This window comes from Megalops cyprinoides, chromosome 8, assembly GCF_013368585.1.
Source record: "Megalops cyprinoides isolate fMegCyp1 chromosome 8, fMegCyp1.pri, whole genome shotgun sequence".
NCBI classification, from domain to species: domain Eukaryota; kingdom Metazoa; phylum Chordata; class Actinopteri; order Elopiformes; family Megalopidae; genus Megalops; species Megalops cyprinoides.
This window is the reverse complement of record NC_050590.1, coordinates 30,712,790-30,739,823: the sequence shown is the minus strand read 5'-3', so window position 1 is coordinate 30,739,823 and position 27,034 is coordinate 30,712,790. Positions and strand designations below refer to the sequence as shown.

The window sequence follows — 27,034 nt, the reverse complement described above, 5'->3', positions numbered from 1 at the left end:
GTGCGCTTATTCCAAGTTGCCAAGGTGCAGCATGGCCCCAGATTGATTTTTATTTAAAATCAAATTTACATTTTGATGCATTTCCTTGGCAATTTGAGTACACTTCAGACACTAGTATTTCAGGTCGTGGAGGGCTATAATGTTTACAGGCTTTATTCTGCCTCAGTTTAAGTCTGAAATGTCATTGTCTGGATTGAATTTAAAGCACTCAAGGTCTGAATGTGTTTGGTCACATTAAGCAACTTAAAAAGCATTTTTGCCCTGGAGAAATAGTGTGGCCATTAGCATGCCCCAGGCATGCAATATTCTCAGCAGAACATGAGTCAGCTTTAGCATCACAAGTGCCTGCCTGCAGTTTGATCCAGAGGTCCTCATTTCAAGTAGCAAGCACTGATATACATACACACAAGCCCTCAAGCAGGCAAAAAGGAGGTGCAAAATTTCCAAATAAAGACTGTAAAGTATATTTGGTCACAGATCTGTGATACTTACTGCTATGGTGACCACAGTTCGATCAGCGAAAGCTGTCATCACAACTTTCTGTAGAATGCTTTCCTGTAAAACAGCAGTGGAGCACATTGTTAGAAGATATGGCACTGTGAGGCGCTGTCCAGGGTGCTGATTTTCATCTGTTCCATACAGTCAGCTAGCTCCTACCAGACAAACAGTGTGTTCATATCACAGTCTGTGCAGTGTAAAACCATGTTTACATTTGTGATGTAATTTCATTAACTCTACCCCTGACAGTGGTAATGGTATTATTCATTAAAAGACTCTCTTTGTCTGCCCTCCTATCATTGATTACCTCACTGAGGCAAGATGTTCCACAGTGTCTGTTAATGCACAGTATGAACTACTCCTTCAGTAGTGCAGGCCATATAAAATCAACCTTCACACTCATACTTGTTTTTGTGCAGCCAAATGTGACAGCTGCTGTTTGTGAATTGCTTGTGCTATTGTAAGATATTATTCTCCAATGTCTGCCCTCACTTCACGCATCCTGCTAAAGGGAGATGTGCTCCATTTCTTCAGGGGAAAGAGACAGCCGTGTGGCCATTATAATAGCATGGAGCCCTTTGTATATATGTGTGTGTGTGTGTGTGTGTGTGTGTGTGTGTGTGTGTGTGTGTGTGTGTGTGTATGTGTGTGAGTGTGCGCGTGTATGCATGTGTGTGGGTAGTATGCCTAGTGAAGGGAGCCTCGGTGAAGGAGCCTGCAGGGGTGGCTCTTATGCCTTACCGTTGCCATGTCAATGGAAGCGGTAGCCTCATCCATGATGAGAATGCTGCTTTTCCGCACAAACGCCCGGGCCAGGCAGAACAGCTGACGCTGCCCCTGGCTGAAGTTCTCCCCTCCCTCTGTCACCATGGCATCTACAATACAGCACAATCCTCTCAGACAGGAGCCCAGGCATCAGGCTGACATTCATGTGAAAACAAGTCCTTAAAACCTTTCCATAACAATCGTACCCCCCCCCCCTTGCCCCCAACCACACCTAAGCTCAGACAGTGCTTACATTTCTCATTTATTAAGATTCAAGAAATGTTTAACCTTAGACTCCCACCCTTCAGAAATATCAGAAATTTTTGCAGTATATGTGAGTAAACAAGTATATGTGAGTTCATATACCGAAGCAATTATTTCAGTTCAGCCAACATCAAACTCAATAAGGGGCTCCCTGAGATAAGTCCAATTTGCCCTGCTGTCAAATGAGAGTGCAAATTGACACTGTTGGCTGACTATTTATATTTTACAAAGCAGGAGAGTTCAGTGCAGGTCACCTTTGTTGCCTTTTCACCTCAGATGTGTTGTAATGAGAGGATGCTGTAGTCATCTCTAAACAACTAAGGTCACATTGGGGAAAGCCAAGTCTCTCCACAAGGTAAGACATAATATTTTCAGTTGAGTTCGTAATATTTTTTTCTCCTTATTTTACCTTTTTGGTTTTTTTTCTTTATCTTTTTATGTATGTATCTGAGATTTTTCCCCTTCATGCTACCCTATTTGAAATTGTACATCAGGCTTGCCTCACTTTGACAACCTCCCAAGCCAGGCAGAAGCACTGAAGCGAGATAAATGCTCCAATACACTCACACGCAGCTATTTTAAGCACTACACCAATTGGACGATAGACACTACTGCATTCACATCATCTGAACATATCTCAGGTGCCTGATGAATTGAATTTTGCCTGAGCGCAGTGAGACTAGAAAAACCCTGGACAATGTACCCACTCCTATATCTGGTGGAGCTCCAATTCGTTCCACCATTTTGGGATCCTGATTGTTGTTGGCTGATCGCATGGCAGGGATCATGAACCTGGGCTGTAGGAATGAGTGCTCAAGATGAGCCTTTTTCCAAGGGATCCACTCAGGAGCCTGTGTTAATTTTTAATAAAGTCTGGTAATATCATATTTAAATGTTGTTTTGTTATTTTTCCAGCCATGTGCCACTTTAACTGTCTTACCAAGCCCCCCAGGCAGGGCCTTAACTACAGGCTTGAGCTGTGCAATCTCCAGGGCCTCCCACAGCATGCTGTCTGTAGCCTTCCTCTCCGGATCCAGATTGAACCTGAACAACAGCCGCAAACACAGCAGGATCCTGCATCAGCTTCCATGAGTCCCACAGAGAGACATCTGCCAGGCTGATGGCCTTAATAATGAAAATGGAAACTGCAGCATACTTGGCTTGTGACAGAGCCAGTAACCGGAGCTCAGGCTGTGCTCATGTTTCCAATACTTCTCATCATTTGCCATGGGGAGACTCAGATTTTGATCACTCCCTACACAGCACAATACATGCTGATCCACTCAGTGAACACCCACAAGACATCCAAAAGATTCTGAGTCATTAACATCTCAGCAAACCAACATTTTGAAGTTTTTTTCTTTCCACAGTTAGCTCTTTGGCATAGTTACATAAACACTGCGTGAAAGAGTGAGAGCAGCGCCTACCTTTTCTTTCTAAAATGTGGATTAAGGCACAGCTGGTGTATAGGAACTGTGCTTAATGAGGATTATCATGAGAGACATTGTAAATTAATATCATGTAGGCTGAAGCCTCACAAAATGCTCACCGGATCGTCCCGCTGAATAAGATGGGATCCTGCAGAATTATGGAAAATCGGGACCGAAGAGTCTGGAGGGGCAGTTTTGCAATGTCAATGCCGTCTATGATGATGCGGCCTTTTAGGAGAGACAACAACAGTGGCAGTTCATAAATCAGCAAAGCTGAGAGGACTTACAAAAACAGAAACATCAGTAATCTGCACAGTTGAAATGCATTTAATGAACTCCTTCTCTAGTCTCTGAAGACTAATATGTTAACACTTAACACTTCCTACAGGGAAGAAGTTGTAAATATATCTCAGAATTCTTGCTGTGATTTTTTAAAAGAAAAAGTTAGGACAAATGCTGACAAAATGTGTCCAGCTGCTGTATTAATTCCTCAGTTTTGCTGCTTTGGATTGAATCCACAGACAGAATCCATGTTGTGCCTCCATGTGCCTTAAAATACAGTAATCATCAGAGGGAAAAAAAAAGCCTCTCTAGTCACCCTCAAATGTGTCCACCATTCGGAAGAAGGCCAAAGAGAAGGAAGATTTTCCACTTCCTGTCCTGCCACAGATCCCAACCTGTGGATAGATGGGACATTCTTTTCAGTGAGGGCATTGACCCCAGCACCATCCAACACACATCTCACCTGCACCTTCACTACAGAGTGAGGGTTTATATTCATAATGAAAGCTGAAGTTATTGTTGTTCGCAAAAACATTTGAAGAACGATTTGAAGAGGATTTTTGCTTAGTAACACAAGTTACAGCTCCACCTTCTGGCCGGGGTTGATGTGGGCATTGACATGCTTCAGGACTGGCTTCAGGGTGCTGTCGTAGCGCACACTCAGATTCTGGATCTGGATCTCTCCCTGTTGCGGCCAGGTCGCCGGGACCTGGGACGCAGCTGTGTAGGAAAAAAGGGAGCAGCTAGTGTGAGTGGTGACTTTCACACTTGCACACAAACACTGGCCTGATCTGCTCTGATCTGGCTCAACATCCAAGGTCAATAGCTGCTATAATATTGTCTATAGCTGGGCCACATTCTGAGATGATCTTGGGGCATAACAAGCTAACCAAAACCCTAACCTTAATCCAAACTATGTTACCCTATCCCTAAATCAAATTATCTCAGCCTAACTCTAATTTATCTTAGGCTAACCATAACCCTAATCCTAACCCTAACCTTAATCCTAATTATCTTAGTCTAACCCTAACCCTAAGCAGTTCAGTAGATCACCTCTAACTCATTTTAAAATACCCTTTTATTAACTTTTTTATTTACTTTTTTTAACTGCCTTAATGAGGGAGTCCTTCCCCTGTTGTAATGGATCAGTTCCTCCATACTCACATAGCAAACCCTCGTAATTCTCTGGTTCTGTCTTCAGCAGCCCGTTAATCCTCTTTACAGAGCCCAGTTGCACCTCCATGTCTGCCAGGTTGCGCACCATCCAGTTCAGGTAGTTGGACACCTGGGGAGACACCACAGAGGGGTTCATACAGAGGGGGGACTTGTTTTGGTGTGAGTCAGGTTTATCCAAATATGAGCTGAGAAATCACTGGAGGTACTGAGCCTGCAGACCAGTATGCACTTCACAGATAGTGAGCCAGCAGCTCTTATCATAAGCAAGTGACACTTACAGGGAATTAACATTGCTCACCATGTGTGAATGTCTCTGACAGTGAATTAATAGCTCATATCATGAATGAGTGTCTCTTACCATGAGAGCATAGGTCAGACCCAGCCCAACCAGGCCTGTGGACAGCTGGTTATAAAGGGAGTTGGTGATGGAGGCCACTGCTGCAATCAGGACCACACAGGCGCCTATGTATTCCTGTGAAAAGAGTTATCTATACAACAGGTCTAGGGGTAGAGTCTACATGTGCTGCACTGTTCTGAGAACAGCATCTATATCAGTACCATGGCTCTAGGAATGGCATTTACATCAGATGCACTGTTCCGGGAACAGTGCCTACATCAGTTAGCCTAAAAAACAGCACCTATACCATTTAATAACAAATGTTAACAATTTCTTAATTAACTTAACCTATCAGTTTCTTAACACCTACAGGTGGTGCAATGAGTAAATTTAATGGTTTTGGTATGAAAAAATGGAACATGTGTGACATGATTTAACTTGATTTAAAGTCAACATTATTACCGAGAAATTCTGTCAAATTCACTCATTGCATAATGTGATAAAAACATGAATCTCCGTACATGTGCACAGAAGGAAACATGCCTTGGTGCAGAATCAAGTTACTCTTCAGCTATAGTGGACACAACTTTGCCACCTGCAGATGGGCAAACTGCCCACCTCCATGGTTTTCTGTACAGGGGACTGGGCCTCACAGACAAGCCTGAAAATGAGATCATTACCATGCGGACCTCCAGCCAGCGGTTGGCAGCAGTGAGGAAAAGGGAGGCAATGTTGTTGGCATCTGTGTACTCCAGCAGCCTCTGTCTGAACCTGGCCTCGTACCTGTGGAGTGAAGGAGCGGTCGTGACTAAGCAGGCAGAGTCGCACTGAGCACTGAAAATCTGCTGGCGATGCCTGCTTGTGGGAAAAGCTCTTTTGAGCTCATCTGCATAAGTGGTTTTTGATTGTTTAAAAGCAGAGACCAGAACAGAGCAGTGCAGCAAAACAGATTAAGCACAAAGTGGAACTTCTATCGATGTCTGCTTGGCAATGCGCCATGATGCTGGTATAGGCAGAATTTACTTTACACACTGCTGATGCATGAATTTGTTTTGTTGTAATCGGCTGAGTCAGGTGATGTGTGTGTGTGTGTGTGTGTGTGTGTGTTTGTGCACCTTTGTGTATAAGAGTGTGTGAGTATTTGTGTCTGTGTAAATCTAAGTTTTTCTGTTTGTACTGTATGTGTGTATAAGTGAGAGTGTGTAAGTTTCTGTGCATCAGTGAGGGTGTCTGTTTATGTATATGAGAGTATGTGAACGTGAGGGTGTCTGAGTGAATCTGCACTTATGTGTGTCACCTGAAGGCACGGATGGTGGTCAGGCCCTCCACAGTCTCAGAGAAGTGTGTGAGCAGCGGGAGTTGGGTGCTGTCGTCCAGCTGCTGGAGGTCTCTGTGGAGTGGGCAGAGGCCAAAATGTCACTACTCTCAGCCATGTAACCCCACAGCACTCTCTGCCATAGGCTTCAGATAACAGCCAGTTGTTAACCAATACAGAAAAAAGGTATCTATGCTAAATGGCTTTAAGGATACTTTAAGCTGTTCTGCAACAAAATGTGAGAGACCTATTTTGCAACTATCATTTAACACAATTCCAGCATAATATTAATTTGGCAACATGATAATAAATTCAAATTAATCTTTGAATCTTTGAATCTTTGAGTTTTTTGGGGAAAAGTCAAAAAGTGCAAGGAAATTAACCACAAATAAAGTTTGTCTGGATGTACTAGGCGTACAATAACCTTTCAGCAAATTGAAAATGCCCAGTAGGTCCCTTTAAATGTTTTCCTTGAGACTTATTTTCTCATAGCTCATACTATCTGTACCTTCTGGTGTCTTTTATACCAAAAACAAAAGCCATTTAACATTTTTGCCCAAATTTTTAAATTTGTATTAGCATTTCCACGCACGTACACACACATGCATGCACATGTGCTTGCATAAGGCATGAGGGACGCACCTGGAGGCCACCCTGAAGTACTTCTGGATGAAGTAGCAGACGATAGCAAGGGGGGCTAGGGCGATGAGGAAGACAGGTGTGACGTAGGATATGACGCCCAGAGCAGACACGCAGAGCAGGGTGGAGCGACTCAGGCACTCCAGGGTGGCTGGAATGTGCTGGAACCACAGGGCTCTAACAGTTATACATACTACAGAGAGCACAGTTCTAAAGCAACTAAACCTTAGTTGCTTTAGAACATACAGGCATACATGGGTGTGACAAGCAAACATGAAGGGTTTGTAAGTCACTTTGGATGATGTCCCACATGTAGTGTCTGAACCCTGGACGATGTCGTAATAAATAGCACCAGTAATAAATTACATATTCATATGAGACCACAAAACATCTAAATTCATTATAAACCTCCACATGCCCTGTAAGTGAATTGGATCAGTTGGATCAATTATACTGTGCCTCATTGCAGGTGGTCTCTTACATTGTAGAGGTGCCTAACCTTCACTGTGATTTCTGTTTAGGCCAGTGTTCAGTGTAGCTCACTGTTCACCATACCTGGTCAATGGTGTTGGTGTCAGCAGAGAATCTGTTCAGAATGCTACCCAGGGGAGTTGTCTCAAAAAGCCTGCAAACAGAGGAACTACAGGTCACTCCTGCAGGGAACACAGTCTTAACCATCTCCAGTTTCCTCTCACTCTGTTCTTACTAAAGCCCTGTCTACAATCTCCGTGGTTTGAAAACAAGATGTCGGTGTGAGTGATCTGTTTGTTTGTTCTCCTTCCAAGACGGGTCACTGCTAAGGCCATGCAGCTGCTGTCACAGGGGCACAAAGTGCTTTCATGTTTTCGGTGTGAGTGGGGCCTGGCGGGATACAGGCCCTGTCCGCACCATTACCCTAGGGAGCAGATGGAACTCTGATGCAGGGCCCTGGAGACCCCACGGCCGTCCCCTACTCAGCCAGATGTGAGAGATCTCAGTCTGCAAATTGTGAGCGCAGAGGGAAAGGGAACTGTCTGCCCTTGAGTGTACACACACACACACACACACACACACACACACACACACACACGCACATGAGTACACAGACACGCACACCTTGAAATGCTGGCTGTCCCCTACCTCATGGGAGCCAGGATGATCTTGCTGAGCAGGGCGTGGTGCAGCTCCTTAGCCACTCGGAGCCCCGTGCACTCCACGGCCACAGAGGTGACGAGGCACAGGACAATGCCCAGGCAGCAGAGCACACTGAACACCAGAAGGTAGGAGGAGTGACTGAAGCCACAGTCCTGACGGGGGACAGGAGGACAGGGACATGGGGAGTCAGAGCCAGGGACATAGCGGGGCAAGCTATATATATAAATTACAGTGCATATACAAATTGCTTTTTGTATGTCATTGTATTGTTAAATAGACATCAAACACCAGACATCAAATGGTAACTCGTAATATGTTCTCTGCTTATCATATTTACAGCTCTGCCCTGCCCACTTTGCTAAAGAGCAAAGGCACACAGGAGTAAACAGTGGGCTGCCACAGAAACGGTGCCATCTTTCCAGAGAACAGCCAGCCTTGCAAACACTCTTAGGACGACATCTGTTAGGTTCAGAGCCGGCTGAAAAAAGCATTCGTACACGCAAGGACTTCAGCAGTGTTGCAGAAATCTATGGACAGAAACAGTTATCTCCATTTACATTACATTACTTCATTTAGCAGACACTCTTACCCAGAGTGACTTACAAATAAGTGCATCACTATGCTAATCACAAGGTATTACAAGAGAGATAAAAGTTAAGTGCTAGGCTAGTGTAGAGGTTTTTTTTAATGAAAATAGTAATCAATAGGATAGATAGACATAGATAGGGAGGAAGGTAGGCTACAGATACAGCTTGAACAGATGAGTTTGAAGTTTTTTCTTGAAGACGTCCAGGGAGTCTGCTGTCCGAATTCTCATTTCATTTAAAAAGGGTGCCGAGGCCCTGTCCCATATGGAGCATCTGAACCTTCAGTTTGCTGCCCTGCAGTTATCCTGCAGAGCCCACTGTCCGGTATGTACCCAGACTGGCTGACCGTTATGTTCAGGTAAACCACAATGGTGACTTTTTTTGTTAGGAAAAGAAGCCATTTCCTGTTACACTTAAATTAAGCCTAGCTTAAGGCCTAGCAACTGATCTGGAAACTAAAATTGCATTAGATATTTATAGGTGTAGTTTAAAAGCATGATGCACAAATGAACAAAATGAAAAGTAAAAGTAAAAGTAAATTCACTCATTAACTAAGACTAAAAACGAAAGACTTGGGCCAATAACTCATTCCCATCAGCACTACACGTCTTGTCAATGGTAAATGAAGTGCAGCGGTGTAGGCCTGAACAAATGAATTGGCCTGACAAAGTCTTGCAAAACTAAGTGGCTCAGCTTGGTCTTTAAATAGCAACAGCAAGAAGCTCAGAAAAAAAGTAAACAATTTTTTTTTTCTTACCACAACTCAAACAAATGAGACAAAGCAATACACCCAGACACACACACACTCAAAATTAAACGATGAGTATTATAAAATGGATTGTAACCAGATATCTTGGTAGGTGAACCATGTGGCCACATCCCATGCATACACAGTGAATCGCACAGTGGAAATCGGCTGTTTGGGGAAAGGAGATTGCACTGAGGAGAGCAGCTGCATTTGGAGCCCAGAGGGGATAGAGACACTGGAGTGGTTAATGCACATGTGTCCCTAAGCGAGTGCGAGAGCACTGTCACAGACAGGAAATGCTGCTCTTCGCCTCACCCTCCCTTCTCTGTCTGGCTTTTAGGCTTTTTCTGGAGTCCATGACTGATGTTTCAAAAACCCTCTGTGCAGTTTTGCAATAAGGACCAATTACTCCACTCGGCAGATACAGACAATGAGTCTAACTTAAGCAAAAGCTCTTGTGCTCTGTGCTTCAGGGGCATCTGCACATTCTCTCTGCCGTCACGAAGTATGCTGGCGCTGGAGATGACTGAGCCAAATGTGACCTGGCATTTAGCAGAGAGGACAGCAGATGCCAGTGTGTCTATTAATAAAAGCCACTTTATCAAGGCATTTACCACAACAATAGCCCGCACACACCTGCTCTTCCCCTAATGCCTAAAAAATCAATCTACCAGGCTGGCAGAGGACTCAAGGCTGCGGGAACTCTGGGAACTCTTTGACAACTGAATCAGGCGCATTCATGCCCATTGCTGCCAGTATAACGAGACAAACACACCTTTTCAAGTGTTGCATGGGACATAGACTTGATTGTCATAGTCTTGAATGTATGACCATGCCTGAGTTTTTCATGTTATCTAACAAGATACCTGACACATGATCCATGATGTTATGGTCTGATGCTTGAGATCAGACTAGCACCTGCTTATGCAGCATATCCCTCCTTCTATTCAAATTAGTGTGCTATATAATGGCCTGAGTGCTGCAATAGAAAACCAAGCAAGCTGCATCAACCTGAAATAGTTAGGGTCCAAAATAGCTTGTATTGGGAAGGTTTTGCCATTGGAAATGGGTTAGGAAACTCTCAGATTCACTTTGAAAAACACATTTCCAAATCAAAATATCCATGGCACCATCACCTTCAAGTTGCATGAAAAATGTAATTTATACATTTGTGCTTTGTGTGGATTGCTCAAAGAAAGTGTGTGTGTGTTTGTGTCCCATCCTACAATGAGGGCACCTACTGTGTGCCAAGTCTCACTTCAGTGTAAAACCCTTTGGTCTATCTGCCACCCCCTCACCTGCCCTAGGGTACAATTGTGTCCAGCAGTGTCGATCTTGGTGGAGATGACGTGGGAAGTCCAGTGGGCCAGCCAGTAGTCAATGGCCACCATTAAGGAGTGCTTGAAGAGCTGGGAGAGCAGCAGTAGGGGCAGCAGCAGCAGACCGGCCGAGCTCAGGTAGGTGCCACAGGACCTCCAGGGGATGGTGGCCCTGTGACGTAGGACCAGTGACATGTTGTCCTCTTCATCACTCTCCAAGGACTCCTCTGAGATGAGACAGGGCAGTCAGCAGAGAGATGGGCCAGTTCCATGAACCCAAACCCCCACACTTTAAGATGAAGCCAGCTCCCATATAAGCAGTCAACACAGAGGCACAGCTGCCTTATCATCTCATTTCAGTTCGGACTAATAATGAAATGAATTAAAGATTTAACAATTTCATTTTTAAAACTAATCTATCTTCTGCCACTGGATCTGAACAGACAACATTAACAATGAGAACAGGCTGAGTAATCAGGGTTTCTGTTATGAAATTCTCTCTGTGCAAATTTAATTACTGTGTCCAGATATCATTTCAAGAAAAAGCTGGACTTGAAAAAACTATTTCAAAAGGCTTATCTGTCTTTCTGAGGAGAAATGAACTGAAATAAATCATGAATGTGCTGGCTGTGCAAAGCTTGCTGCAATTAAGGTACTGTGATCCAAGCAACACTATACACATCATATGAAAGATATGCAGAACAAAGCTCCTGTACAGTTCAAAGGGTAAGTGTCTGAGAGGTGTTTGATTGAGTGAAGGGATATGTCTTTGGACTGAATGATGAGGTCAGCATCTTTCCTTTGCATGGCCACATTTTGCCTTCAAAAATGACCATCACTGCAAAAAATTTGGACGTCTGCTGCTGCTGACAATACCTCTGTCTCATTCTATGACTCAAATATTCTTCCATTCATCCAAAGCTTGCTCATCATTAAAAAGTGCACTATAAAGGAGTTGACTCTTAAAAGGAACTAAAAAGGGGGCAATTCAAGAGATGTGGTGCTGAGGCAGTGAATGCAACCTGTAAGTGTATTCAATTATGTTTAATAGGAATATGAAAACACAGTGCTGGCACAGATATAGCCATCTGGTCCACTCCTGCTCAGCATGCTGAATTCATCATTTGGCACGAGGTCCACTTTGGAGTTCAATCAGGTAGTGGCTTTACACTAGTTTTGCCTTCACATAAGGTCAGATGCCATTCATGCCACTCATGATTATCCTGATGGCCTTTGTTGCTTCACTCAATGTGTCTGGAGCTTTTGGCATCCGTTCAGCCTCTGAACAGTCACTCCAGCTCTTCTTGGGGCCTTATAACAAGGACACATGTTCAAGAAAGCAATGCTGTTGAGCTCCTGAGGGACACAATGTGCCAGCTGAGACTACACTCTCCATATATGGCAACGTGTATGTAGAGGACCTATAGGATATTTGGAGAAAGTTGGCGGGACCATGGGGGGTGACTCTATATCAACGACATTTATCAGGCCAATCAGGCGCGTCATTGCTGGAGATGTGAAAGGCAAGAGCAGGGAAAAGCTGGTGTTAAGGACTGCACTTTGGTTCATCACTAATTCATTAACAGGCAAAGCAAATGCTTATACAAATTTGAGGGGAAGTGAGGAGAAGCGAGTATTGAGAAGATATATTAGCACAGTATGTCAAACAGCGCTAAGGTTTTCCACCAACGCACTACTTCTAAATATAAATCATGCAGTACTCAAAAGCACACACAGTAAGTATGAGAGCATGAGAGAGCAAGCTAAAGAGAGAGAGAGAGAGAGAGAGAGAGAGAGAGAGAGAGAGAAAGAGAGAGAAAATGCAGCATCAGAGACATGCTGATAAGGTTTTCAGAACTGGGTCAAGAGCAAAGCCACGGTACCACCAGGAATGGAATATGAGAAATGCAGGGCCAGTGGCAGAATGCAGCTTCACAAAGAGCCATTCAGAAAACCATGCAGTTCACCCACACCTGTATCAGCACTAAAAGCAACATCAGGTGCTGGTGTTGATATCCCATAAGTCCACAAAGGGGTGCCACCAAGATATAGAAAACAACACAACAGATAAAGAACACTTCCCCATAGCACTGGACATCAAGCACGCGCAGTTATACAGTCAAACATCAAGAAACAAAGGCCAGTACCATTTAAACTGCAAGTGCAACATTAATAGGTCCCAAGTACAGGTCAATGCATTCATGTACAGTGGTCAGACTTATGACAGATATTTGCTGAGCTTACTCTGAAATACACCGAACAGAAACAGGAAGGCTATCAAATGCTCAAACAAACACGGATGGAAGACTCTCATATGAGGCAAAATCCACACAGACAATCTGTGTTTAATATGGAGGTCAGGGTAGGAGAAGTAGCATGCCGCTGTTACCTTCATCCTCTTCCTCAGTCCTCAGGGCTTCCCGTGAGTACATGGCCCTGCGAAGGTTCTTCCTCTCCAGTATGGTTGTACTCTCTGCCACCGTCTCCTGAAACAAACATAACCAACCAAATTATGACTCACACTATCACATTCCAAAGCCTAGGCCTAGAGGGAATAAAGAAAGATGGTTGCATCACCACTGATGTTTTATGTTTTGACCAGACATTTGGATGTTTCCTTCCATTCTCCACACTTCCTGGGTATGACCTGGATATTTTTGCTGCAATAACAATTTTTTAATGAATGATTTAAATTCATTCCTAGTTAGCCATCATTTTGGTTACTGCCTAAATCTGTCTGCCCTCGTCAGAGGACCTTCACTTGCTCTCTGAAGAAACTATAATTCAATATTTCTGAAATCACACTATAATATGTGCATGTCTCCATCAGGACTGTGTTTTTTCTAAGAAAACTATAGGGAAGGAAACACTTCTTGAAAAGACCCTTTAAATGCAAAGCTTTCTTTCACAGAGACAGCCCCCCAACACACACACACCTTCTTGAATTCCTGGTCCTGGCGGTGCATCAGTGTTTTCCAGTGCTCAAACAGCTCAGGCTCTGCATTCTGGATGTCCTTCAGGGTTCCCTCCGTCTGAATGGTCCCATCCTTCATGGCTATTATCTGGAGAAACAGGAAATAGTACTGGTGGGCGGAGTGGGGGGAGCAGGTGTGGTTCAATGGGCATCATCATTCTGTCATTCCCACAGTGTACACAGATAATATCCAGCCCTCAAGTGAAACAAGCACCTGCCTATCACACTAGCCTCATCAATCTCACAGTGGAAGCAGCAGTCTAGTGCAGCAGAAAGCAGCAGGGCTTGTAGCTCACAGGTTTCCAGTTCAACTCCCCAGACCCAGCAGGGTCACCTCTGGGGCATCCATGGTACTTAACCCCAACTGCCTGAGTAAATATACAGCTGTATAAATGGATAATATGAAAATTGTAAGTTACATAAATTACTCTGGATAAAAGTTTCTGCTCAGCACATGTAATATAATACAATGGGCTGGCTTTGGTTGTGATGGCATTGATCACATGCCGTATTTAATTGAGGGGGTAGTCAGTCAGCTACATGGGGTGTGCTACATGCTACCTGGGTGAAACTGAAGAGGCAATGCCAAAAGGGTGTGGCCCTCCAGAGCTCTTGCTACTGGTGACACCCTGTAATATAAGCCCCAAACCCAACAGGCTGCTGAAACCAAAAATGACCGTGTCCCATCAAAGTGCATGCAGGTTAGATGTCTGCCAGACGTAACCTAATCGGTATCGTGCAACTTTAGCCTGCAGTATTATTTAGTCCAGAATAATAGAACAGCATCCTTTTCTACCACACACATTTGGTTGCATGGCACCGCTGTGCTGAATGGATGGCATAGGGGGTGGTGGGGGGTGGTGGAAGGCAGTGTCTCACCCAGTCTGCATGGAGGAGGTACTGCAGCTTGTGAGTGACTAGCACCACCGTCCGCTTCTCCTCCCTCAGGAGCTTCAGGATACCCTCCTGCATCAGGTGGTCGCTCAGGTGAATGTCCAGCGCTGAAAAGGGGTCATCCTAAACACAGGACAAGACAATGGGTGCGCAGGTTAGGGCGCCTGACCATGATTCACTCAACTAGCTACACCATTCCGGTAGGTGGAGGAAACTGATGTGGAAAAGCAGTGGGTGTTCTGGACGCCTGTAACTGTTTATCAGAAACCTAACACAGTGTAGCTCCTCACTGCCCCAGGACCATGAATCATGCACTACACAAACACAAGTGAGTAATGTTGGGTCCTCCTACAGCACCAACACCTGCTGGAGAGGAAAGAGGGCAACTGGCAGCTGGAGGTGTGGGGTGAGTCACTTCCACAGCATTGTGATGACTTCACTGACTCTGACTGAACATTCGGGGGAGGGGGGGTGTGGGTGAGAGAAAAGATAGAGAGGAGACAGAGAGATGGCAGGGGGGAGACAGCCTGCCAAGACAATGAATAATTTAATGTTGGATAATGAGTGAGTGAGTTAAGGGAAGAAGGTGTAACTAGAAAAGGAGAAATGAAAAGCAGTAACGGACAGATAAGTTGTTGTGACAGATGCTTAACTCCCACTCACCAGAAACACCACATTGGTCTGCTGGTAGAGGGCCCGGGCCACACCAATGCGCTGTCGCTGGCCCCCCGAAAGAATGATCCCCTGGGAGAGGAAAGACACTTTTCAGATCATCTAATCTCATCAGCCACTGCAACTCGCTGTCATCCACAGGGCTGATGAAGTGGGCTCAGTCACCAAAAAGACAGGAAGAGAGACAAAAAGAGGTGAGAAAGTACAGTGAAATGAACCAAATTCCCTGGAAGAGCATTGTCAAGTATGATCCTGGGCTTCACCCTTGGTCTTGTTAAATGAGACCACTGGACAGTTCAAGGTCTTGTCCTCAAAGGTGATGGTCTGTTAGATAATAGGCACTCCACGTGTGACCTCTTATGTCTGTGCAAGGGCTCCCTGCAGGCAGAGATCTAATCCTGGCTCCCTGCTCTAATCTCCTTCACTGATTGTGAAGGGCCACTGGAACTGAATGATTTGCTGCTGCCTCTACAGAGTTGGCCATTACAGGAACACTGCTCTATGTTTCCTCAGTTTCCAAGATTACCCAGTGGTATATGACACCCCCAGCCCAACAAGCGCTTCCGTTTGCCCATTTCAGTGGAATCCAGGAAATAAAACACCATTCTGATCAGATCATTTCAGAGCAGTCACTGCAATATTGTAAACATTACTCTGAGGAAAGTAAAAATGGCTATGCAATCATCCTTCTAAGCACACTTCTTTTTGGTGACTTTTTTGTCCTTGTTCACACATCTGTTAATAATAATGAATAATAATGCTGAATGAAAAATGTGTCAATATAAAAGACTGAGTGATGACACACATGATAAATTGTTGACAGAAAGAGAATGAGCAATCATGTATAATGGATTCATTGTGATTGATATATTGACACAGACAGATATAGATAGATAGATAGATAGATAGATAGATAGACTGGTGGTTAATAGCAGAAAACTGACCCGCTCTCCTATTTCTGTCTGGTCCCCCTGGGGTAGGATATCAATGTCAGGCTGCAGGGAGCAGGCTTCAATGACTGCCTTATACCTGGAAAACAGGCTTGATTCTGATAACAGGCCATACAGTGTACAGTGTACCTTTCTCAGAGTAAAGACCTTTACATAGAAAGAAGAAAGAAGTACTCTTCAGTATATCTATATCAAAGGTATCATACATATATACATGCTTGATATATTCAATGTGGTACCAATTTCAGAGCATTCTGTTTAGAATATCAAGAACAAAATGTTAAATTAAAAGTTCAATTTCCTCACAAACACATCAGAACATTCATATAAGAAAACACCCTCCTCCTCATATGGTTGTCTAAGTGTGGAAAACATCTATCCATGAATGATTTGTAATGATCACTACTGGCTATATTTATATTAGACTCTCTCTGTGTTGTGTATTTACATTATTGTTCTCAAGTCACATTCAGATTGCTATGGAAACACTTAAAAACCCCTCCTGATTTAGTGAAGCTTTGATTGATAAAGTGGGAGCACTGTTTCACATCCTTTTGCGCACAGGAAGACAGGCTGTTCAAACGCCTAACACTATCCAGCTTTTCACAGAGATTAAACTCAATCTTATTTGTGCAAAGCATTATATTCTGAAAAGTATTTGCAAGTATTTGAATAATTATTCAGGTTTTCCAGAATGGTCAGCTGTAGGTAATGCTGAACTCAGATAGCCTAGCCTGGAGGCCTTCAGTTAGACATGTGTGATCTCAGCTGGTAAGTCACAGGAGTGCAGGCAGGACTGCAACTTGTGCAAACATCGGCTGTTATGTAACATCGCCACAGCGACACGGTGCTTACTTTTTCAAAGACGGTCCATTAAGCAGAGAGGAGATATGATAATAAATACAGAAGATACTTTCTGGGAAGTCATTTGTTAGTTGTGACTACAACATGTGTCCCCTGCCCCTGGTGATAGATATAAAAACAGGTGGCATATGGTGTTGTGCCATCTTGCTGTCCTGCTAGGGCTGTATGTTTAGGGACTGAGTACACCCAAGAGCCAGGGAAACATAGCCACAACCAGAGAGGGGGGAAGCTATGAAACAGAAGAGGTTTTGGAACAGAAGCTAGTTATATTTTTTAATCCCTGAAAAAGATTCTTTACCCCAATTTCTTCATTAAAAACCTAGCCTACAAATGTGCAGTAAAGGGAAGCAGTCAAACTGGCTGACACAAACCATTTTCTGAAATACACATATGGTGAAACAGGATTAGACAATTCTCAAAAACAACAAAAAAATTCCAGTGTCTGTCTGTACCTCTGCTTGTTCAAGGGCATCTCAAAGATGATGTTTTCAACAACAGTGGCATTCAGGAGCCAAGGCTTCTGGGATGCATAAGCCACAGAGCCTCTCTTCCTATCAAGAGGAAGCAAAGCATCAAGCACCTCTGTCTAAAATGCACAGGTGTGCTCACAAATGACCTCCCTCCCCTCATTGGGAAATTAGCCAAAATGCTGATTTGTGTGTTAGTTGTGTGTGTTTGTGTGTGTGTGTGTGTGTGTGTGTGTGTGTATGTATATGCATGTGTGTGTGTGAGTGTGTATCAATGCTGAGGCTGCAAATTGATTTACAATGGCTTCATAAAATATAAAATTAATACTGTTCAGCAGGTTAATTTCATATCATGGAAGAGAAAGTAGAGCTCATTTTAAAAATCAATAACACTTTAGAGACTCTCTAAAGACCTGTGAAGGACTGCAGCAGATGAGTCCATATGGGGAGAAGCTTTTCTGTTCTCCTGTTACTGCTTCAGTGTGACTTACCCAATGTCTCCTTCTCCTGCTGTGTCCTTTTCTGTGGGGCTGTAATCACACAAAAATACTCACTAGTCATGCATGTATGCATGTGTGGTTGTTTGTCTATTTATCCATCCATAAACACACACATAAAGAGACACTTCACATAAATGACAACAATATAATTGGTGTATGTATATGTGTATATTTGTATGAATGTGCATTTGTATACATTAAGTTTTCTGATTTGAATATGCATGTCTGTTTGTTCATTCAGTAAATATACACATGACATTTTTTCATACATCTCTACTGCTACCATGCAATTCAAATATAGCTCATGCAGTATCATTGCCCCTAGTTTACTGATACAGAGCTATCCAGTACCAGCAGTCCTGCTGCTCCTTGCACCTTGACCTTACTATGACAAAGCTGAGGGCTTGGTGTCACACCCCATATTGGGAACAAGCAGAGTGGGGGCAAAGATTAGGTGTTGACAAGTGGAGACATCAGGGCTTCAATCAGCCCAGTCTCAAATAGGTACTGGTCTGTCACGGCGCCACTGGGTTCTCAGGGGTAATGCGACCTGCCTGTCTTTGGCTCAAGGTAAGAATTGAAGAGTTCTAGGATATTTTAGGGGAATCATTAGTGACGTTGAGCAAGCTGAGGGGCTCTCATGCCCGCCTTCAATAATGAGTCCTGGTCCTTCACATACTCCTCTGCTGATGACCACTGTTTACAGACAAATAGAATGTGTCCTTGTATGGCTGCATTCTGTTTGTGTCAACACCACCCTTTTTCTTGCAGATCAGCTTGATTACAATTCTATTTAAAACCCTGACATTTAGTTTTTTTATTTGATTTACTGCAAAATCAATGTACCTTTCTGGTTGGCTCTAAAGAGATCAAAAGCCTTTTGACATTGAAATAGGTCTCTCTCTGCACTCTGACATACATATTAGCATGCTGCATTATGAGGCTCCAGGGACTGCCAAGGTGGTGAGGTAGAGCAGACTGTAAATCTCACACATATACTCAGCAGAATACTAAGTGCTAACCCTGCTCCTTTCAGAAAATCATAAATTTCTCATCAAAACCACTGAGGACAGGATGCTGTTGACAGGATTATTGATTTGGATGGATTTTCAGGTTTTGAGTAGGCATTTTCCTGGAGGTATACAACATTTATCGAAAGCTACACCCCCCCACTGAGGTTACTGAGCAGAGCATCAGACCAGAACAGACATGAAAGATTAACATGAGATTATGTCAGCAGCAGGAGTTGTGAGTGAAAGAGATATGTCTGACATGTACTGCAGGTAGTGTGCTGACTTACATTCATTCATCATATTGGAATATTTACCTTTCATCGCCCTCTGAATCTTGGTTTGGCAGGCTGTGGACAGAACAGAACTGCATTAAGCTTGTGTACAACTGAAACTACAAAATAAAAGTTTAAAGGTCAGAACTTGAATGCACGTGTGTTTGAACTGTAAGACACATCTAATGGATGAATTCAACCAGACACCCCAAAGCAGCAATAAGGAAAAAATAGTCCTTTGCATTTTAAAGCCACAGCAGATTGAATATCAACCCTGGTAAAAGTGGGACAAGAGAGCTGCTTCATTTATAAATAGCCCAAGGAGATGATCAGAAGGGAGTTGTAAGGAAACACTAAAACTGAAAAAGAAAAAAGTCTTCCAAAACATCTCAGAAAACTATTTCCAAAAATGAATATGCAGAACTCAAGCAAGAGATTATTTCAGAGGCTCAAAAAGACAAACTTTTAGCTTTTTGAGCTAAAAAAGCTTTTCTGGATAATGATATTAATCTGAAGCTCAGCTCTCATCGGCTGTGTCTGTTCACCTTTTGTAGGAGATTCATAAACTGTGCTCTGACATTGTTGCTGCCCCACTGAACAATCATATGTCAAGGATCATCCATATTTTTAGCTTTGACCAGTCAATTGTGTCTCTGAGCTCCTTTGACAGAGTGTCAAATATGACATTGTAAATTCCTCAAAGGTGGAGGTTTCTTAACACCAGAGTTCATAAAATGGCAACAGCACATGAGGAGTCAAACAGAGGAGTTCTGCCAGGGATGATTCTTGGATAGCTGCATTTGCAAACTCTCAGCATGCCACAGGTTTAGCCATGGGTGTCATTTGTCAAAAGGGTCGCCAGGCGGTTTGAAAGCAGAATGGCAATTATTTTCTTGGAGCTGTGCTAAGTCCAAAATGAGGTGTGAGGATTACGCCGTGGTGCTTCTAGATAACCAAAGGGGACGGGCTTTGGGAAACTAGTCTGGAAGAAAAAGCTCAGTGACAAAATAATAACAGTCACTACGCGATAGTCATTAATGGTTAATGCTGGCCCATTTTGATGAGTTACCCACAGCAGGTGGCAGTTTACAAGTTCAAACATATAAATGTTTTTTGTACATTGTTGTTTTTTTAAAGATAGGCCTTGACCCTGGGGAATGTTTATCCCATCAGCATGACAGCTAATGACCCGTGCCTCAACTTCCCATTAAGCCTAAATGGGTAATGACCGTGACAACATCTCCACCTTTGAAAAACACCAACCAATTAAATAATCATAGATGATGACAGTCAGCTTTCATCTTCCTCTCTTTCCAACAGTCATTAACGAGCCATTTGTTGGAACTTAAATGATTGAGATCTTTAAAAAAAAAAAAAAACAGATTAGAGGAAAATTGCAAATGGACAGCAAGGGTCTGCAAGTGCTGACACAGCTAATGGAGCGAGATAGCCATCTCTCCAGGCCTTTCTCCTGGTGCCATGCCTGGTGAAACAGCTTGTCATTTCAGTGTTACTTGTTTAAAGAGATCAGAACTGTTAGAGCTCCTTTGAGTACACTGGCACCTAAATCGTTCCTAAAAACAGAAAAAAATGGCAGTTACAGTTAGCTCTTCCAGGAACCCCAGCCACACAATAAGGGTGTTGGAACTAAGCACAGTGATCTCCCAGGACCATTACAATTTGCCCCTCCCCATGCTGCTTCCTCCCTGGAGAATGAAGGAAGTTGTTGTTGGGGACATGTTTTGGAGGTTTAGAAAGGAAAGAAAACATGTATTAGATATGAGTGAGCACTGCAGGAACTGCACTCGAGTCAAAAAAGGGACTCCAAGTAGACCCCTTGCTGGTGTTTAATTCACAGCTTCCCCTTTTTTATAGCCCATCACAAATCTCCCATGATAAGTATCATGTGTGAAATGTTTAAAACAATATGGCAAAACAGCTGGAGACCAATAGCTGATGACGAGGTACCATGGCGACTGCTTGAGCCATTATCACATGTGCCTGCTGTGACAATGTCATCACTGGGTAAATCAGGAACTCAGAAATTGATTTGGTTGTGATATAAACTGCTTATTCCTTTGTATTTAAATACAGTTATTCTTCCTTCTAGTGTTCTTTAGGCTTTCTTAGCTGAGCTGAGCTGAGGCACACAGGGAAAAAAAGCTTTTTCAATTACTCTGAAAAACAACAGTGCGGTATGTCTCGACTCTGAACACATGAGTACCATGATGTTTAAGGATGGCTAGGGGGACAGAAACCAGCCGTGCCTGGCTGGCAGGATACAGTACATGCACCTATCAGTCAGTGCAGGACAGGTGTTGGGGAAGGGGGCTGAACCCCCACACTGTCCCACACTGCAGTTATAGACATCAGAAACCCCTCCTCGCTAATGGCTGGAATTTCTCATTTCCCTCTCTTTGCCTTGAACAGATATCCCTCTAGGAAGGACATAAACACACCTCTGGGACCTTTGGTTATGTTTAAGTGTCAGATTCAATGAGATTACAGAGGGCTTTGTGGCAATGAGTCCATGGGGGCTGCATTGATTGCGATAAAAGTAAATAGCTTGTCTTGGAACCCAGTCCGCTGAAGATTAGAAGTATTAGATTAGCTGGAAATTTCATTAAAAATGCAATTCACCCTCAAATGCATTCTTTCACATGAGGAAGATTAAAGTTCAGGCAAATTGCTGGCACTGCATCAACTCTATGTGTCCCAGCCATCAATCCCACAGCTGCTAACGGTTATTTCTACTGGCAGCTCTGGTGTTAATGAACTTCCTTTGACAGCTGAACACTATTTATTTCCCTCCAGACAAACAAGACAAGGTATAAATATTTTATCCTAGTCCAACAGACCTATTTCCACACAGAAAATTCATAGATAATAATTTCTTGCTGATGTCAGTAAATACTCTCCCATTTTGGTATTGATTGCCACTGCCAGTATTTGATTGAAATCTCTGTGGTTTGAAGTATGGATTGACTAGAGCTGTCCTGGTAGGCCATACAAAGCTGTTAGTCAATCCACATTTGAACCCTAGCAGAAAGCCTAGGCTCACATAGAGTGGAGCACTCAATCACTGACTGATTTCTGTCGTGCTTTATTTTTTTGCTTATTTTTATTTTTTTAGTTACATGTAGTACTCAGGGTGAGGGCATATGGATACTGTAAAAATGCGGCAGTGAATACTGTAATGGTAATGTGCTACATATGAACTTTTACCTGTACTGTGGGGCTCAGACAGCAAAGCAAAGTGTAATGAAGGGGTGTCATACCAGCAGGGTACTATTTTACAGTTCTGTAATAAACAAGGGTGGCAGTGTAGCATAGTGGTTAAGGAGCAGGACTTATAACTGAAAGGCTGCCGGTTCAATTCCCCACGGGGGCACTGCTGCTGTACCATTGGGCAAGGTACTTAACCCACAATTCTCTCGGTAAATATCCAGCTATATAAATGGATAACATTGTAAAAACCTGTAATTGATGTAAGTTGCTCTGGGTAAGAACATAAGCTAAACAATAGCTATGTAAAATGTTATGGCTGCCCACTTTGATTAGAAAGATACTCACAATGTAACTCTATTTGTATTAACCACGATTTATGTTAAACAAAATTCCATAATTTTCCTGCAGTTATTCAATGCATTGGTCTATTTAATCGATAGTTACTGTAACCATTGATCACATTGACAATTATTATTGATGAATCAATGACCAGCACAAGTGGGCAATTATTGCAACACACTGCACACAGGTAAAGCCTAGCATGTTCCTGTCCCCTCTACCTGATGTCGTAGTTGTGTTTCTTTGGAAAAAAAGAAGTAGCTATTGAGGACTACAGAAAATGTAAGCATTTCATGGTTTTTCAACTGTCTCTCACATATTTAATTCCTCTTACCTGTACCAGGTAACACTGCCAGAGATCTTTTGCATTTCTCCTAGGGCTGCCAACAGTAGTGAAGACTTCCCACAACCCACCTGGCCCACGATCATGGTGAGCTGACCTGGAACACACATACACAGGCAAATACACACACACACACACACACCACAGGTCACCGTCAGCTGGGCTTTGAAACTCACCAGAGGAAAGTGACTCAGCACAGTAACTAAAGACAAATTCTGGAATTACAAGTAGCCTCACCAAAAGGAATCTTTATGTCCACATTCGACAATGTGGGGGGTCCATCTGTCCAGGTGAAATATCCACTTGTTATCTATGGGGAAAAGAGACTAACGTAGCATGATAAATGACCACTAGGTGTTTCAGTAGGATGGGTGCTGCTGATTTTGTCAGTGTTGGTGTGATGGGGATGCATGGTCATGCAACAGTAGCAGGAAGAGGAGTGGATGGGGACATGACCCTGACTTGAATAAACTAGACGAACTAAAGTGAAACTGAAGACAAGTTTATGTGGCAATAAGAATCAGTAAAAAGTTGGACAGCAAGTATATAATACTGAGGTTTAAGATGAGGTTTAAGATGAGAGTACATGATCCTTGTAATGAAGAAAAATACTGAGGAATCCAAAGCTGCACACAAGACATCTTTCTGGTCTGGGTCCATTTAACATTCATAGTGATCCTGCTTTTTGTTGACTAAGATTATCTTTGTTCAAGCCCTACAGACAATTAATTCATGAAGATGAAAATGGAGCCTCCTCCCTGACACACTGACTTCTCTGTTAAGTGTCAGTTGCAAGTTCTTTTGACAATGCAATGTAAGTCGCTCTGCAAGTGTAAATGTAAGTCGCTCTGAATAAAGGCATCTGCCAAAAGTGAATGTAGATGGGAACACTGCCATAAGCCAGACCAGACCCCCCTGTCTCTCTCCTCTACGGTACACAGGGCATATATTTAAGCAAGGCTGATAGAACACCTCTTTATAGTGCTGAACTGAAATATTCCTAGAGATCCTTTTCAGTGCTTGACTGAAATAATATTCCTAGTGGTCCTTTTTGGTACCTGCCTGAAAAAATATTTGAGGCCCTCCACAGTGCCTGCAGACCGATCTGTGGGCCTCACCTTGATGCAGACATCCTCCTCCTGGGCTGTGGGGGCATCACCCTCCCGATCTCTCTGAGACCCGTAGTTGTTCCAGTCCTCCCTTGCTGGATGTTTGCGGTTCACCACCTTCAACGGCTGCAGCAGATGCAAACAACAGAGAAATAGATTGTGTGCCTAACTCTGAATCCATAAAAGGGTCAACAAGGGTTAAGAGACAGCCATAGTAGCATGGGGATCAGAAGGTAACAGGATGGCAGAAGAGATGCTGAGACAGGGAGCAGAGTGTTGGGCTTAAAGAGATAGATAATGGGGCTGTCCCTGTACTCACAACTGCCTGGTACTTGTTGTGGTTGCTGGAGCTTGTGGAAGCAGATGGTCTGAGGTCCTGTTCTTCACCTATCTCTTCACTAGAGAAGAATTCACTCAGCTTCTGCACACTGAAGGAGAAGAGGTGCCTTAAGAATTAAAAATCAAACAGAACAGCACCACCCCTACCCTCCAGTTTCCTTAATTAAACTCTCCCAACTTCACCATACAGACCCAATATTTATAGACTGAATATCTACAGACAGTATTCTGTAGTTTCAGTGTCTATTTCATGTTGAACAATTAGTCAGTTTAGTTGGGTCAACAGAAACCTTTCTACTTATCTTGTCTAGCCCTATGCTGGGACTGTTCTTAAAAGCATGCAACAATTTAAGCTGTGTTGGTTGGGCATTTGTATTAGTCAACAAGGTCACTCACAAGCCACAGAGCTGCAGCTGTCATACATTTCACTCCCCTGTCCTACGAGCAGAACCTTTACATCTGAAATGGCTGACCAGCGATGATTGAAACAGGTGTACAGGCTACCCTGGGAAGGGGAGGGGTCACATTGGTGGAATATCTAGAATTTACTGCTGCAGTTCCAGCAATCAACAGAACCTCCCTTGATCTCCACCCTAAGGGGTCAAAGACCCCAGTGCCTCTGGATGGCTCCCAGCATGGAAGAGCTAGAGGGACATGTGATCCGTGGCTTTCGTCGGCTGATGAGGACAGCTTCGTTCAGATCTGGAGTATGCACGTTTCTCTCCAGCTATCTCACACAGGCTTTTCAAAGCTGAACGGAACACACTCTCCTTTCCCAAAAAATACTTCCTGAATATTCAGGTGGATGGGATGTAATGTATCAGACACGGCAAAGGCTGCCCCATAAAACTGTACAGTAGTACATGACCAAATCCTAATACTGCAACTTGAATGTATGGACAAATGACATGATAAACTGCCCATTACTGAACAGTAAAGTCACACTGAAGCAAAATTAAACATAAATCATGAATACTAATGGTGGGCTCCATATAATTATTGAATCATTCCCACTAAATTTTCAAATGAAGTGGATTGTGGCAAATGTAATTACATTTAACTGAAATGCTGTGATTGAAGGCTCAGTTAATTTTGCCAATTAAAGCTCTGTGATCCTGAGGCCTGCAGCGAAACTATCCCTCCTTCATTACCTACAAGCAAGCATATTACTGGATCACAGAATCCACTCATGAAAACATCACATACCATTGAATGGCTATTAATAGATTCTGAAGCAGAAAATAACTTTAATCTCAGCCTATTTTAAGACCATCACGGAGCTCAAGCTTTTCAGATCACATCAATCATGCTATGCCCATATACCTGGCCCTATCACTCATGCTCAGAATTGTATTAAATTATTTATTTGCTTGATAGTTGTGTTTACCCAGAGTGACACATTATACATCATCCACTATCAGCTGAATATTAACTTAGGCAGTCCAGGTTGAGAACCACTACTCAAGGTTACAGCCAAAAGCGCCACAGCCAAGATTTGAAGCTGCAGCCTCTGAGTTTGGAGTCATGAGTCCATTTGTTCACCCACACCCTGCTCTCCAATCAGCCAACACAGCACTGTGTCATGTTGCTGGTTAAGGTTCCTTTCCCTGTGACTGTAAAATGAGCAAGAGGCCAAACTGCCTCCCCCAGAAATGAGGTACAAAAGCAGGCAGTGTCTGAATGTCATATAAAGGTGACCTCGGTATGGATGGGGTCGGAATGGGCACACTCTTGGGGTGAGGCTGGCCCAATTCCAGAGAGCGCTCTTCAATTCAGGTCACCAATATTGCGTTACAGCATTCCTCTCCCCCACCCCCACCCAAAAGCTGAGTAAACCTGTAAATCACTGCTCTGCACACCTTATTCAGCTCTCATACATGTTATCTAATGTATGCTTCACTAAACTGTCTCACATGGACAGGTGGAGTGGGCTAATGAGAAACATTAGACATTAGATCAGCTTTTGATGGACTACACAGACGTCACTCGTCATATCTTTTTATGTTCACCAGACAGGTATTACAGACAACTGCAAACAACAACCAATTCATTTGATGTGTTTCACATTACTAACTTTACAACACAGCACTAGAGATAGAGGATTCTATATATCCCTATTCCTTTATAACACCAATCAGTAGTCTAACTACTATAAATAAGGATATATTTCTATAAATAAAAGTTATGTATCTAATATATCTATATCTATATATATACCTACATCTATATATAAATCCTGTACACACACACCAGTCTGAATTCACTCTGTTCTATTTAGCATGGGAGAGTTGCCTCACCTGACCAGGGCTTTGACAGTGGAGCGTACCACGCTGGAGAGCAGGAAGAGGGGGGTGACCAGGATGTGGAAGAGGGAGAGGGAGGCGAAGGCCACAGCCGGGGACAGGTCAGCGTCCTCGGACAGGTTCACATGGACCACGAAGGTCTTCAGGGTCACAGATGCACAAAAGCACGTGAGGCTTCCAGGCATTTTAATGACCCCCCCCTCACCCTCATGCCAGGCCACGCCATGCTGGATTTGTCACCATGGCAAAGGGGGCATCAACAGCCTATCAATA

At 43.4% G+C, this 27,034-nt stretch overlaps 1 protein-coding gene across 4 annotated transcripts in view; it reads right to left on the bottom strand.

The window, feature by feature from the left end:
* Window positions 1-27,034, bottom strand: part of abcc8 (ATP-binding cassette, sub-family C (CFTR/MRP), member 8) — a 49,722-nt gene that overhangs the window by 281 nt on the left and 22,407 nt on the right. The window contains exons 13-40 of one of the 4 annotated variants that reach the window (XM_036534865.1): window positions 26,756-26,901; window positions 24,439-24,547; window positions 24,129-24,245; window positions 23,248-23,320; window positions 23,002-23,107; window positions 19,143-19,175; window positions 17,807-17,845; window positions 17,301-17,399; window positions 15,979-16,063; window positions 15,026-15,106; window positions 14,348-14,485; window positions 13,431-13,556; window positions 12,884-12,980; window positions 12,468-12,497; window positions 10,474-10,721; window positions 7,826-7,992; window positions 7,262-7,331; window positions 6,710-6,867; window positions 6,050-6,142; window positions 5,433-5,535; window positions 4,774-4,887; window positions 4,404-4,524; window positions 3,829-3,959; window positions 3,556-3,634; window positions 3,077-3,185; window positions 2,468-2,571; window positions 1,240-1,373; window positions 493-555 (exon numbers count right to left, since the gene is read on the bottom strand). In XM_036534865.1, the coding sequence (XP_036390758.1) occupies window positions 493-555; window positions 1,240-1,373; window positions 2,468-2,571; window positions 3,077-3,185; window positions 3,556-3,634; window positions 3,829-3,959; window positions 4,404-4,524; window positions 4,774-4,887; window positions 5,433-5,535; window positions 6,050-6,142; window positions 6,710-6,867; window positions 7,262-7,331; window positions 7,826-7,992; window positions 10,474-10,721; window positions 12,468-12,497; window positions 12,884-12,980; window positions 13,431-13,556; window positions 14,348-14,485; window positions 15,026-15,106; window positions 15,979-16,063; window positions 17,301-17,399; window positions 17,807-17,845; window positions 19,143-19,175; window positions 23,002-23,107; window positions 23,248-23,320; window positions 24,129-24,245; window positions 24,439-24,547; window positions 26,756-26,901 (2,973 nt within the window). Of the gene's footprint in view, window positions 1-492; window positions 556-1,239; window positions 1,374-2,467; window positions 2,572-3,076; window positions 3,186-3,555; window positions 3,635-3,828; window positions 3,960-4,403; window positions 4,525-4,773; window positions 4,888-5,432; window positions 5,536-6,049; window positions 6,143-6,709; window positions 6,868-7,261; window positions 7,332-7,825; window positions 7,993-10,473; window positions 10,722-12,467; window positions 12,498-12,883; window positions 12,981-13,430; window positions 13,557-14,347; window positions 14,486-15,025; window positions 15,107-15,978; window positions 16,064-17,300; window positions 17,400-17,806; window positions 17,846-19,142; window positions 19,176-23,001; window positions 23,108-23,247; window positions 23,321-24,128; window positions 24,246-24,438; window positions 24,548-26,755; window positions 26,902-27,034 lie in introns of those variants that run through there. The other 3 variants (XM_036534867.1, XM_036534868.1, XM_036534869.1) reach the window with 3 other exon arrangements.